At 39.8% G+C, this 13,432-nt stretch overlaps 2 protein-coding genes across 3 annotated transcripts in view; one reads left to right on the forward strand and one right to left on the reverse strand.

Annotated features, from left to right (window-relative positions):
* Nucleotides 1–1,764: 1,764 nt before the first annotated feature.
* On the forward strand, nt 1,765–8,871 carry GIMD1 (GIMAP family P-loop NTPase domain containing 1). The gene is made up of 3 exons (XM_065736519.1): nt 1,765–1,836; nt 6,351–6,767; nt 8,431–8,871. Exons 2-3 carry the CDS (start codon nt 6,375–6,377, stop codon nt 8,698–8,700), a joined length of 663 nt encoding a protein of 220 aa, XP_065592591.1. The 5' UTR covers nt 1,765–1,836; nt 6,351–6,374; the 3' UTR covers nt 8,701–8,871.
* A 1,496-nt stretch (nt 8,872–10,367) lies between these two features.
* AIMP1 (aminoacyl tRNA synthetase complex interacting multifunctional protein 1) overlaps nt 10,368–13,432 on the reverse strand; it is a 30,520-nt gene continuing 27,455 nt past the window's right edge. For both annotated transcript variants that reach the window (XM_065736517.1, XM_065736516.1), the window contains exon 7: nt 10,368–10,691. In XM_065736517.1, coding sequence (XP_065592589.1) covers nt 10,525–10,691 — 167 coding nt within the window. In that variant the 3' untranslated portion in view covers nt 10,368–10,524. The remainder of the gene's footprint in view (nt 10,692–13,432) is intronic.

Here is a 13,432-nt window from a genome sequence, read left to right on the forward strand (position 1 = left end):
CCTAGATGACATTTAAGCACTGTCTTGCTTACAGCACTCTTAATTTTATGACAGTTTTGCCAGTGTAAGAGCCTTGATCTGCCTAAAGCTGGGCAAACTGCATTTTACATACAAGTCTCCACAGGGAGCTGTCTAAAGGCAACTACCTTGCGCATGCACATAGAGCAACGAAGTTTTTACACAGTTGTCTAAAGCCAGGCAACACAAAGGAACTCGCTCATGAAGAATAATGTGAGTTTACACAAGGAAGCTGTAAAGGCACCATTAGCTTCTACTTTCTGACAAAACACTGGTCGGCCGTGCTTGTGGCACCGCACTGGGAGACAGACTTCTGAAGAACCCAAGCTTTAAGTAGACCGAGGCAGACCTCCCACTGCATTAAACAGCGACTTAGGAGCTCCCAAGTAGAGCTACATTTTGGATAACAATGTCATACAAATGGGCTCTGAAAAGCATCTTCACTTTTCTTTCCACCACAGAAAGCCTACATACCAGGTTCTTGTTCTTTGATTACAAGATTCTTGGAGTAAACACATCTCTCCATCAACCTAGAATTCACAGTCAGAGAAGAGCTACAGCTGAACCTTTTCCAGCAAACAGACAAGCACCCTTTTGTTCCGCTACCAGAAATCCAGTCATTAAAACACAAATGTAGACTTATTTCCCACTATAGCACAGAAATTCAAATTAGTTACTTTCTCACCAGTGGGAAAATGTCTAAAAAGCAATTGATAGGTCTTCTCTGGAAGATCTTTTTACCTTTGATTTTAGGTACTACTACAGAAAGGCAAAGAATTACTCTTGCAAGCAAAACATACCATAGCATGTGATCAAATAAAAGATCACTTCTGTCTAGCCAACAGCAAATGATCGTTGACTGGCATTGGTGCAAGTCTTTTCCTCAGTTTTCTTCCTGATTCACAGAATCATCATAGAATCATAGAATGGCCTGGGCTGAACAGGATGTCAAAGATTGAGCTTCAACACCCCAGCCATTGGTAGGGTCACCAACCACTAGAACAGGCTGCCCAGATCCACATCCAGACTGCCTCCAGGGATGGGGCATCTGCAACTTCTCTGGGCAACCTGTTCCAGTGTGTCATCATCCTCTGAGTGAAAAACTTCCTCCTAACATCTAACATAAATCTCCCCTGTCTTAGTTTAAGACCATTCCCCCTTATACTATCACTATAAACCCACGTAAACAGTCATTACCCCTCCTGTTTATACACTCCCTTCAAGTACTGGAAGGCCACAACGTGGTCTCCCTGGAGCCTTTTCTTCTCCAAGCTAAATAAGCCCAGTTCCCTCAATCTTTCTTCATAGGAGGGGTGCTCCAGCCTTGATTCACAACCGCCTTCTGTATTTTATCAATTTTCAGGTTCTTTTAATCTACCTTTGTTAGAGAAATAGCTTTACATCTGCACAAGGTTTACACTGTACTTTGAAAATGTTGCAGATATCAATTCATTGTAAAAGTAAAATAAATTGCATATACACTTCACATACATATACAAATACATTCAAGAACACGAAACACAAAGGAACCCTAACTCTCCATTGTCACTCTCACATTAAACTGCTGGTAGAAGATTAGCTACTTTCAAAAATACCAGCTTTATATATAAAAATTAATATGCCAAGTACTGACCAAACACAAAAAAAACTGAATGAGGATTTATCAGTAACAGATTAACCAGATTAATGTGTACGTAACAGTCTCTGCATGGTACGTTGCTGCTGTTAGTTTCAAAGTTCATGCATGAACATTTTGCTCAGCACACATGGCTTATGAATGAAGCTTGAATGAAAAAACAGAATTTCAGGAAATATAAGGTAAGCGGCAAACTATGAAATTAACCTAAGCATTTAAGGGTAGACTGCATATGGGAAAAAAAGAACAAAAATCCTTGGTTATGACTGAGGGAGGAAAAAGGTAGAAAGAAGGAATGCACAAATTCATGTCCTCCATCTAATATTATTACGTTACAGAAAATGAAAACAAATTTAAACTGATGAGTAAACTGACAACAGTAATTTCATGAGGTATTTTTGTTTGTTTTTGTTTTTTTAAAGGGAACAGGAAGATGTTCTTAAGATTAAAAGGGAACTGATTGTGGAAAATTCCACAAAAATGCCAAATTCTCCAAGAAAGATCATGTACAGAATTCATTGTTGTCTGTAACAAAATTAATATTTTTTACAAACATTCAAGAGCTATTAAGTTCTAGAGTTATTTCAAGAGCCTGATTTAGGCATGGATTTAAGAGGAAAGAGAATCACTGATCCGCTCAGGCAAAAATCTAAATAAAATAATTGCAGGCAATTCCATAATCACCAAGTATGTAAACACGGTGTATTCAAAAACAACCAGTGAACCGACTCACAACACACTGAGTTTAATGTCAATGATAACTTAAAATAAACTGCTTATTCACCGATTGGTTTTTCATCTGAAACATCTGAGTGCATTTCTGCAATCATTATTCCTCTGAGACAATTAATGTGCACCAAAAACACAGGCGGTGCCAGGGCAACGGCGGGGGATTTAAAACGGTCAGAACCCGGAAGTATCACTCAGTCCTCGTGATCAACTGCTTTGAAATCGGCACAGCTGGAGCTGCAGTGGCTGATTGAGGCGTTGCCAGGGCAACGGCGGGGGATTTAAAACGGTCAGAACCCGGAAGTATCACTCAGTCCTAACGATCAACTGCTTTGAAATCGGCACAGCTGGAGCTGCAGTGGCCGATTGAGGTACAGGGGGGTTTTCGGGAACTAAGCAGTTCTCCTGTGCAAGGTGTGAGCAGGTGGAAGATCTGCTTAGCGTGGTGGTTGAACTGAAAGAGGAGGTTGAGAGACTGAGGGCCATCAGGGACTGTGAGCGGGAGACTGACTGGTGGAGTAGCTCCCTAGAGCGCCAGAGAGAAAGGCACCGGGGATATCCCCCACAGTTGGTGGTGGACTCCCTGACCTGTCCCCGTAGGGCAGAAGGGGGATATCTGAGGGATAGGGAGGGCTGGCAGAGAATCCCTGCTCGGTACCGTGGGCAATCTCCCCCCCCAGTGTCCCTAGATACCCCTAAGCAATAGATTTGCAGCATTGGATGTTGAAGAGGTGATAAGGGGTGAAGTGCAGGAAGGTTCTCGCAGGAGGTCACCGATGGCAAGGCAGTCAACTCCGCGCATTGAGACTGCTGCTACTAAGAAAGAAAGGAAGGTGATCATAGTGGGTGGCTCTGTTCTAAAGGGAACTGAGGGTCCCATTTGCAGACCAGACCCAAACCGAAGGGAAGTGTGCTGTCTCCCTGGGGCTAGGATCAGGGACATTGCTAGAAGACTCCCGGATTTGATACGCCCCACCAACTACTACCCGTTACTCGTAGTTCAGGCAGACTGCAATGAAATATCTCAGAGAAGTCTGCGAACTATGAAAAGAAATTTCAGGGGATTAGGGCGATTAGTTCAAGGGGTGGGAGCACAAGTGATGTTTGCATCCATACCTTTTGGGGCGGTGAAGGACACAGAATGAGCTAGGAAAACACAGGTGATGAATAATTGGCTGAGAGGTTGGTGTAGAGACAGACACTTTGGGTTTTTTGACCACAGGGCAGTTTACTCGGCTCCTGGCCTGTTATCTGTTGATGGGATGCACCTATCTCAAAGGGGGAAACGAATCCTAGCACAGGAGCTAGCTGGACTCATTGAGAGAGCTTTAAACTAGCTGTGACGGGGGAAGGGGATAAAACAGGGCTCACCAGTAAAGAGCCTAAGGAGGCTGTGCTGGAGAAAGGGGTGAGGCAGATATCTCAGCTGAAGTGCATCTATACCAATGCACGCAGCGTGGGCAATAAACAAGAAGAGCTTGAAACCATTGTGAGGCAGGCTATGACCTTGTGGCTATTACTGAAACATGGTGGGACCTCTCCCATGACTGGAATACTGGGATCGATGGCTACAAGCTCTTCAGAAGGGATAGACAGGGAAGAAAGGGTGGTGGCATAGCTCTCTATATCAAAGAGTGTTTTGATGTTGAAGAGCTTGAGGTTGGAAATGATAAAGTAGAGTCCCTATGGATAAGGATCAGGGGGATAGTCTTTAGGAGTGACATTGTGGAGGGGGTCTGTTATAGACCACCTAGTCAGGATGAAGAAATAGATGAGGTGTTCTATAAACAACTCGTAGATGTTGCACGACGGCCAGCACTCGTTCTCATGGGGGACTCCAACTTCCCTGACATATGCTGGAAGTACAATACTGCGCAGAGGAAGCAGTCCTTGAGATTTCTAGAATGTGTGGATGATTGCTTCCTGACACAGCTGGTGCAAGAGCCTACCAGGGGAGATGCCTTGCTAGACCTACTTTTCACTAACAGGGAAGGACTAGTGGGAGATGTGAAGGTTGGAGATTGTCTTGGCCAGAGTGACCGTGAAATGGTGGAGTTTGCTATTCTGGGTGACGTCAAGAGGGTGACTAGCAAAACTATTACCTTGGACTTCCGGAGGGCAGACTTTGACCTGTTCAGGGTGCTTGTTGCAAGGGTCCCTTGGGACTCGCTCCTGAGGGGTAAAGGGGTCCAGGAAGCCTGGAAGCTCCTCAAGATGGAAATCTTAAAGGCACAGGAGCGGGCTGTCCCGGAGTCCCGTAAGTCGAGCCGGAGGAGAAAAAGGCCGGTGTGGATGAACCGGGATCTTTTGTTGAGACTCCGAGAGAAAAAGAGAGTCTATGTCCTCTGGAAGATGGGACAGGCTACTTGGGGTGACTACAGAGAACTGGCCAAGATTTGCAGGCAGAAAGGTAGAAATGCTAAAGCCCAGCTTGAACTTAGGCTACTGCTGTAAAGGAGAACAGGAAACCCTTTTACAAATATATTAACAGCAAGAGAAAAACTAAGGAAAATTTTCCTCCTTTACTCGACGAGGCAGGGAATGTAACCACAGATGATAAGGCCAGTACTCAGCTCTGGTACGGCCACACCTCGAGTACTGTGTTCAGTTTTGGGCCACTCACTACAAGAAGGACATTGAGGCCCTGGAGCGTGTTCAGAGAAGGGCAACAAAACTGGTGAGGGGTCTGGAGCATAAGTCTTATGAGGAGCGGCTGAGGGAGCTGGGATTGCTTAGTCTGGAGAAGAGGAGGCTCAGAGGAGACCTTATTGCACTCTACCACTTCCTGAAGGGGGGTTGTGGTGAGGAGGGAGTGGGCCTCTTCTCCCTGATAAATAATGACAGGATGAGAGGGAATGGCCACAAGTTGTGCTGGGTAAGATTTAGATTAGATTTGAGAAAACATTTTTTCTCTGGAAAAATTCTCTGGTCAGGCACTGGAATGGCCTGCCTAGGGAGGTGGTTGAGGCACCGTCCCTAGCGCTGTTCAAGAAGCATTTAGATGAGGTGCTAAGGGATTTGATTTAGTAGTTGGGTAGGGATAGTGATAGGAGGATGGTTGGACTAGATGATCTTGTAGGTCCTTTTCAACCTTATGAACCTATTAACCAAAATCCATTAGATACAGGAAATATAAAAAAATAAGACGGCTTATTTACGAACTCATCTACCCTCCCCATCCACTAGCCTACGCACTTCTTTCCTACATGCCATAGACATCTATATGATAGTGCAGATTTCCAATGTCTAAAGTCTAAATTTGGAGATTGAATCTGTAGCATTAGCCAGCTTCAGTTGTGTTTTTTTTTGTTTTAAGACATCCTATATTTTCCTGTATCAGAATACCCTTTTGAATTATTATCTATCGTTTTAGTGGAAGCTGATAAAATATATTCTAAGCTGTTCTCTGCTGCAGAAGCACTCCTTTAAAACCTATTTCTCCCATATTATCTTCCGCCCCTCCCCCTCAAAAAAAAAGTAAAGATTTGCAATAGTCTTCTAACAGTAGCACATAGTTATCACTATTCTAACTTCCTCCTCCTCTAGTTTTCCTCCTTTTTTCTAACATTTCTTCTGCATGCTAATGCTGTTTTCCACAGTTGTTTCTCAGCTCCTTCTTTAGTGTTCCTAAATCTCTTCTCAAATCTGACTTCACCAGCTCTTCAGCCTCCACCAATGCAAAAGCACTGCCTATCCAGGACACTCTCCTAGTTGTGAGAACTACCAGGGAGTCTCACTCCTGAGTGGGAGACTTCATTGCAGCACATGCATACCTCTGATTCAAGGACAGCAAAGATCTGTCCTTGAATCAGAGGTATGCATGTGCTGCAATGAATATCTACAGCATACACTCCCTTTAAGATTTCAGGCAAGAAAAGGCACCCAAGAGACTGAATTTTGACATTTTTGCTGGATTGTTAAAGTTGTCTGAAACAGCTCGCATTATTCCTTCTTCACTTAATGACAGGTTTGCAGATAGAAACCAAAGACAATGGCAGACAGCAACGAGATGACAATCAACCTTGTTGTCCTTGGAAGAAGTCAAAGTGGCAAAAGTGCTGCTGGGAACAGCCTGCTAGGCAGCTTGGACTTTGAAAGCCATCTCTCCCCCAGCTCAGTGACTACTTGTTGCAGCCTTGGGCGCAGCTGCCGTATTTTGGGCATTACACGAAGAAGTGGCTGTGAGCTAGCTTTCCGCATTCGGGTACTTGATACTCCAAGCTACCCTCACAGTAGCCTGAGCAAAGAGCAGGTGAAACACACAGTGCAATCTGCCCTGGCTCACCACTTCAGGGAGGAAGGTCTGCATCTCGCTCTTCTAGTCCTGAGGGCTGACTTGCCTCTGTGTCCAGAGGAAAATGATCTCACAATTCAGTTCATCCAGGTAAGAAATAAATAGAAGTTTCTGCTGTAATGACAACTTTTTGTCTTTGGTTGAAAGTAACTATGGAGGAGTCGACTGCAGATACAAATTAGAGAAGTGCAGCTAAAAACTAGAATGTTTTCCAATCCAGTGGCTGAAACACACACATATTTACATTCATAGCTCTAGCGCTGTACACCACTGTTATAATTACTACACTGAACATGAGAAAGGAGAAGTGAGAACTGCACATGATAAACAAAAGCCTGCATGCCATGCTCATAAAAACCTGCATGGCCATCAAGAATGTGTCTTTCACATTGCTGTCACCACTACTGAAACACTCCAACCACTGCCCCATTGCAACTTCCTTATTTCTTAATTATAACTTATTTTAGTTATTATCTCCTTAAAAGGCTATCATGCTATGATTTCATCAGCCACAAACAAATGGGGCAGGACAGTTGTCTGAGTGCTGGGATTATGATCAACAATGTTTGTGTTTCAGTATGCCATTCCAAGAAGACAGTTACTACTGTCTTCTACCAAGAACTACACTTTTAGCAATAAGGAGTTCTCACAATAATCCTCCACATATTAGGGATGGTCTACCAGTAACTCATACAGAAGACTACTGGAATATAAGACTGGATTTTTTTTTAATCTAATAAATATTCTAATGTATGAGGGAAGTGGAAGGTACTGATCTCATAACTAGTATTAGCACTGACTTGTCTGAGTCCTCAGATAATTAAACGCACTACTCTCTCTCTAAAACTAGTCTCTCAACTCTTCCACAAACATCCTACACCAAAATACAGTAAGCATCTATTTTGCATTTATGTTTTTTCCATTCCTAACATCTAACACATTAGTCACTATTAATATGATTTTTTTTAACTCCTTGCTTATCTTGGGAATACAAATATATCCTTTAAAACAGTTTTATGCACTTAAACATTTAGTTTACAGAGTTTCTGAAATAACTGTAAGGTGGACTTCCTTTCACACAGACAGGTGTTTGCATGATTGCACTTGCTATTTCTATTCCTACTATAAATTAGAGCCCTTTTCTCTTACTCATATTCCTTTCTTTCATCCTGACAAAAAGCCAGCTTGTTTCCCCTGTTCCCCCTTCCATCAAATGAACAAATGCAGTTAAAGAAATTCTCTGGCCTGCCATTTTTCCCAGGCTGCTGAATTTAAGGGGATACAACTGTTATTTAAATCAGTGTTACAGAAAACTGTTTCATTTCTAAATCACCTTGCGGTAGATAAATAAATCTTTTTTCAAGGATTTCGAAGAGCTTAAAGATAGTATACAAATATTTATATGTAGAAATTGATGTAAAATACTTGAATTTTTCATATGATTTATGATGATGTGTGATGTAGCTAAACAATTTTCATTAACACGCAGACACTTTTAACTGAAAAAACTCTGCTAACACCTGCAGCAGAGCAAGTCAACTGTTATCACCGCATGACCACCTATTTGCACTAGAAGGGGATGCCACAGTCTTTAAAGGTCAATAACCCCAGAAATTTCAGCAACTCAGATAACGTAAACTGGATTACTGGCAAAAATAGAACATAATCTGACCTGCTAATACATAATTATGAGGTAGGAGTAGGAAAAGAAATGAATAAAAGATAGTTATTTGAGATTTGTTTTTCATTACAGGAACTTCTAGGTCCCACATGGAAGGATTTCACTGCAGTTTTACTTACTCATGCAGACAAGGCAGAAGAAGCTGGATTCAGTGAGGAAGCATATTTGCATAGAGCTTCAAGTACCCTGCTGTCTTTACTGAGCTCACTACAGAATAAATACATTTTCCTAGACAACCAGAAAAGCATAATCAAAGAGGAAAGAGCTACTGTCTTAAGAAAGCTTTTGAACTTCATAAGACAAAATAATTATCAAGTGCTACTTAAACATGATGAGGAATAAAATTAGCTTTCAGGTGCTCATTTGTCTATTTTCTATGCTACATAAAAACTAACGAAACATTAGAAAATACAGCAATTGGAATCTTCAACAACCCCACCAAATACCTCTATATATGCAATTGGAAATACCTCTGCCAATTACCAAATGACTTGCCCTTCATAGAGTACCTCACGCTACCTCAGTACTCACCAAATTTCAACAATAAATGAGAACAAACTAGGGCTGTAAATTATGCCCTTAACATGTGCAGAGTCAGTTATAAGATCAAATTTGAATTACAATTTACAATAGGGTGTAGCATAATCAGAAGAGATCTGAAAGGAAAAAAAAGCACATTAGGAAAGCTTCCCAGTATTAAAACTTGAAATTCATCCACTATAAAGGTATTTCCTTACCTTGATTCAAAGTTTAAAACTGAGAGTTTTGAAATTCAAGTATTTTGTTTAATAAGATACTACTGGACACACAGTTTACAGGGCAGTTAAAATAGTTCCCCATGTGCTTAATGCTATTTGGCACATTTAGGATAACATATCTTCTCCTGCTTAATCCCAGATGCATGAAAAATTAGCACAGTTAACTGTATAAGTACATACAGAACACATCCAAAAAAGAAATATGTAATTTTTTTCTTTTGTGTTTGGTTCCTTTTAAACTTGTATCACTATCTGTGTTGGTTTTACCTCCCAGCTTACAATAGTAAGTTCAAAGACAGTGAAATTCAGGTTGGGTAAGTTTCTTGCATCAGTGGTTAGAAAAGTGCTTACCATGTAAGTAGTTAGACAGTAGACAGTTAATTAGATAGTATATGCTGAGACATGTGAAGTGTCTCTAAATATTTTTTTCTCAAGTTTTATTGTGAATTGATCTGCAATGGTTACTTTCAGATTACTGAAAGGCAAAAGTTAAAAGGAGTAATTTAAGGATATCACCATAGTGGTTGTAACTATTTTAAATACATTATTATGGAATAATTAAAAGCTAAAAGAAGCAATTTCTGATAATTCTGATTAAAAAAATCAAAGCATACTTCATACAAAATTTTATTCAAACAGCAGATTAAAATGGAAAAAAAATTACGCATTTTGACCATTGAAAACCAACTTTTTAATGTTTGACTCAATTTTCTTGGCAATCTATTAGCTACTCATCCTTATGTAGTACCCTCCCTCGTTAGGAAGGAACTACTGAGGTAGAAAAGGTGGAACTCCAGAACAATTTTAGAGAAGCAACATATTTGAGATACATCATTTTGTATATTCTGAGGCATAAGGGGCCATAGTTTAATACTCCCATTACAACTGCCTGCAGATTACTCAAAAATATAGCTGAAAACAAAATTGCAGAAGTTCATAATATCTGAAAACTGCATTAGAGGACTGAAATTTTTTAAGATGACAAGAAGAATGAAGACAGTTTGCAGTCTTCTGACCAAATGTTAGTGCTGTACCACTTGAAGCGAGGTTAGTACACAAGGAATAGGGCAGAAAGTTTTTCTTATTGAGATGCTCTTGCTTCATGGATCCTCTTAACTTTTCAGTTATCTAAAAAATAACCTCATCAACCTTTAGTTCCTTCATGAATGAGACTTGGTAATTGTCCTGAACAGAGTGGTTATTGACTATAGAGAACACAATCTCAAAAAAGAGAAAGTATGGAGACAAGTGAGTTAAGTGTTACAGGTATAACATTCTGTATCCCTGGGAAAGGAATCAAACAAAAAAGGCAGTAGACATGCATTTCAGTGGGTTATATATTTGTGTTTTTTTTATTGTGCTCGCATTACTTTCCATTTCAACATCTGAACAAGCAGCTAACAAGCATTTATTTAATTCCGCTGTTTGCCATGGTCTCCGCCCTGCAGACTCCTTTCCCTTTCACTTCAAATGGAACTCCTTTGTACGTAGCAACACACTGGTCATTGGTATGAAGATCGGGTTGGATTTGCTCCCAAATCTTCTTCTTGGGATTAAGTTCCTTCTCAGGATCTCCTGTTTCAAAACAAAGAATAACCTAATAGCACACAACACGTGAGAAATAGCAAGAGCTCTATGTGTGCACACATCAGTGAGAGCTCACACAGAATCTCCGTACAAATATTTAAGGGAAAGAAATATTACCTGTGAGCCTCTTAACAAAGCCTTTAATCTTAATTAGGGACTGCTTAGAATCTGCCTCCAGATCATCTCCCAAAATGATGGTCTTTCAGGGGAAAAAATACTATAAGTAGCAGACAGTAACTCCTGTCTAAAGAAATCCAACCATTGCTGGCTGTTGGTTTATAAAATTTACCTAAAAGCAAAAGGGTTTCTAAGAATTAAGTAGATACAGACCATAACATAACATAGCAATATATTGCTTGCTTTATCTGTCTATTGATTTAAGGAATTAATGAAGTTTTAGAACTTATCTCAAAGAAGTTTGGCAGGTGCTCTTACAGGTGAGAAATGCATTTTAAAATACAAGAATCAAACAACAAATCCTAGTTAATAGATCCTCTCTGAGATTATCTTCAGGGAGCATGAAGCTCTTACAGGCAAATGACATGCTCCCTATGTGAGCAGAATGACAAATACTCTCTTCTTCCACTAATCAGTATGCCCAGGAAGAGAAAAATCCCATAGTACAAGGTGTATGTGTCTAGTTTCTAGTAGTCTTCACTGGCATCTGACCAACATGAATAAACAAACTACATTAATGCCAACCTCTCTTATTCTCTTTTAAGTGTTTTCAGTGATGCAGTCTACTCCTGTTCTCAATTCTTGTAATACTAAGTTACCTCAGTCTGTAGATAGGTCTAACTTCTGTAGCTTCTATACCTGCAACTGTCCAAGAGAAGCACACCACACCAACATCTGTGTTAAGGAGGCTATTGTTGCCTAAGTAGGATTTGATAATTTGATAACGTATTCAGGTTATTTCTCAACCGTAGTGTATTTAGCATTTTAGAGAAAAACAGCAATACTGTGAATAACTTAAGTGGTCAGAGCTAAATGTGCTTTTTCACAGAAATTAAAATCCTGTTCAATACTTAAGTTCACAAAGACAGACTTAGACCACAGTGAATGCATATGAACTGACAGAAGTAATGAAATGGAACGTTAACGACCCATTGAGCATTTCTTTCGTCAAATATAAAAAGTTCCCCCCCCCATTAAGAACAAAATTTGTCTTTTATTATAAAAAATACATTTTAGATATTAATAAGTTTCTTTGGAATATCAACTCTCTTAGGATCTGAGGTGAGCTCCTATTAGATTACTATAGGCACCAATTTTAGATACTACTAGAGTTTTAAGCTGTGCATTCTTCTAAGCTTTCTCCTCACTTCACCTTCTTCCTCTCCTAAAATATTAACTGCAAGGGTTTCTAAAAATTAATTTAATCTTGCAATGGCTTAACAAGCTTCCCACTGTACAATAAAAAGAACCAAATAAAAGGGCTCAGTTTTTGTTAAATATGTCACTTGGTCTAACAGCTTAAATACTACAGAAGAAATTATCATATTAAGCAAGAAACCTCTTCACTTTGCAAAAGCTCAGTATCTATTAAATGACCTTATGAAATGTTAACACTGCTCAGCCTGCAACAGAATATTAAATAGTCCATACAATGGACAGATAGCATAATTAAAGAAGCCTACTGAATACAGACTAGCCACTGCACTCCAGTTTTAGCACCTTTTTATATTTAAGAGCTAGATAATGATCAAAATGCCAGACTCATAGAGCAGAACTAATATCAAATAATTTACATAACTTGTGGCATTTTTGCATTTAAGAGTTTTGCCAAAGCCTCAATTATTCTGGTTATATTTCTTAGCTCTGAAAGCTCCTGTAACTGCTTTCACACAGCAATTGCTGTGTAGGAGTGCATAGTTTATAGACATGTGAAGGAATAATTTTTCTCAGGCTTACATGAGTTAGACCTTTTCCACTCAGGTCTGGCATAAATGTGGTAAAATTCTTAACACAGGAAAGACCCAACAAACCTTGAAGATTCATGTATTACAGTACAAAACAGTGTTAAAGTTGCCTTGAGGACAAGGTCATTAAGTAAACAGAGTATCTCCCCAGACCACAGCATTAGGTAGCAAATCTTTCCTTCTCTGGAACACTGAAAGTGCTTTGAAGATGACTCAAATTTCTTCAGAAAATTTATTAATTAGTTTGACTCAAGACACTATTTCTTTAATGAAAATCAACAAGAAAATTAACTTATTTCTCATGAATACTTGGTACGGTAGAGAGTAAGTTTAAAAAATAAACTGACTGCAATATGCTTGTTAGACAGCTGTGCTTTAGTTGTATCACTGCTGCTGCTTCACAGCTGCTTCATAAGCTTTCTTAACTTCAGACTAAAATCAGACCTAGATGTCTTTACTATTTGCACTTCAATGACTCAATGCTTACATTTCGAAAATCACTCTTGAAAATTCCATCAAAATATAAACAACTGCAATTGAGCAATGATATAAAGTGACATCTGACATAGTAGGGTTTATCGATTAGCAGGGTTTACTCTACAACTGTGAATGGTATTCCTACTGTTTAGCAGGCACCACTCTCTTCACCCTAGTGGCAACATCACCTGGCCTTTACTAAAAAAAAATCACAGCATCAATCGTGAATTTCCTACAGTAGTTTAATAGACTGAAAGAGGACTCTTATAGATATGGTCTTCAATGTGTATCAGAAACCTGTTTTGATGAGGTAATAACTTGGGGTTCCCA

This window comes from Cyrtonyx montezumae, unplaced genomic scaffold, assembly GCF_038088225.1.
Source record: "Cyrtonyx montezumae isolate F1298 unplaced genomic scaffold, pur_monq_1.0 scaffold_2, whole genome shotgun sequence".
In the NCBI taxonomy this organism is placed as follows: Eukaryota; Metazoa; Chordata; class Aves; order Galliformes; family Odontophoridae; genus Cyrtonyx; species Cyrtonyx montezumae.

Excerpts from the sequence above, each read along its gene's own strand:
- GIMD1 (XM_065736519.1), top strand. The coding sequence starts at position 6,375 with ATGGCAGACAGCAACGAGATGACAATCAACCTTGTTGTCCTTGGAAGA. Across the intron at positions 6,768-8,430 it reads TCACAATTCAGTTCATCCAG|GAACTTCTAGGTCCCACATG; the intron begins GTAAGAAATAAA and ends TTTTCATTACAG.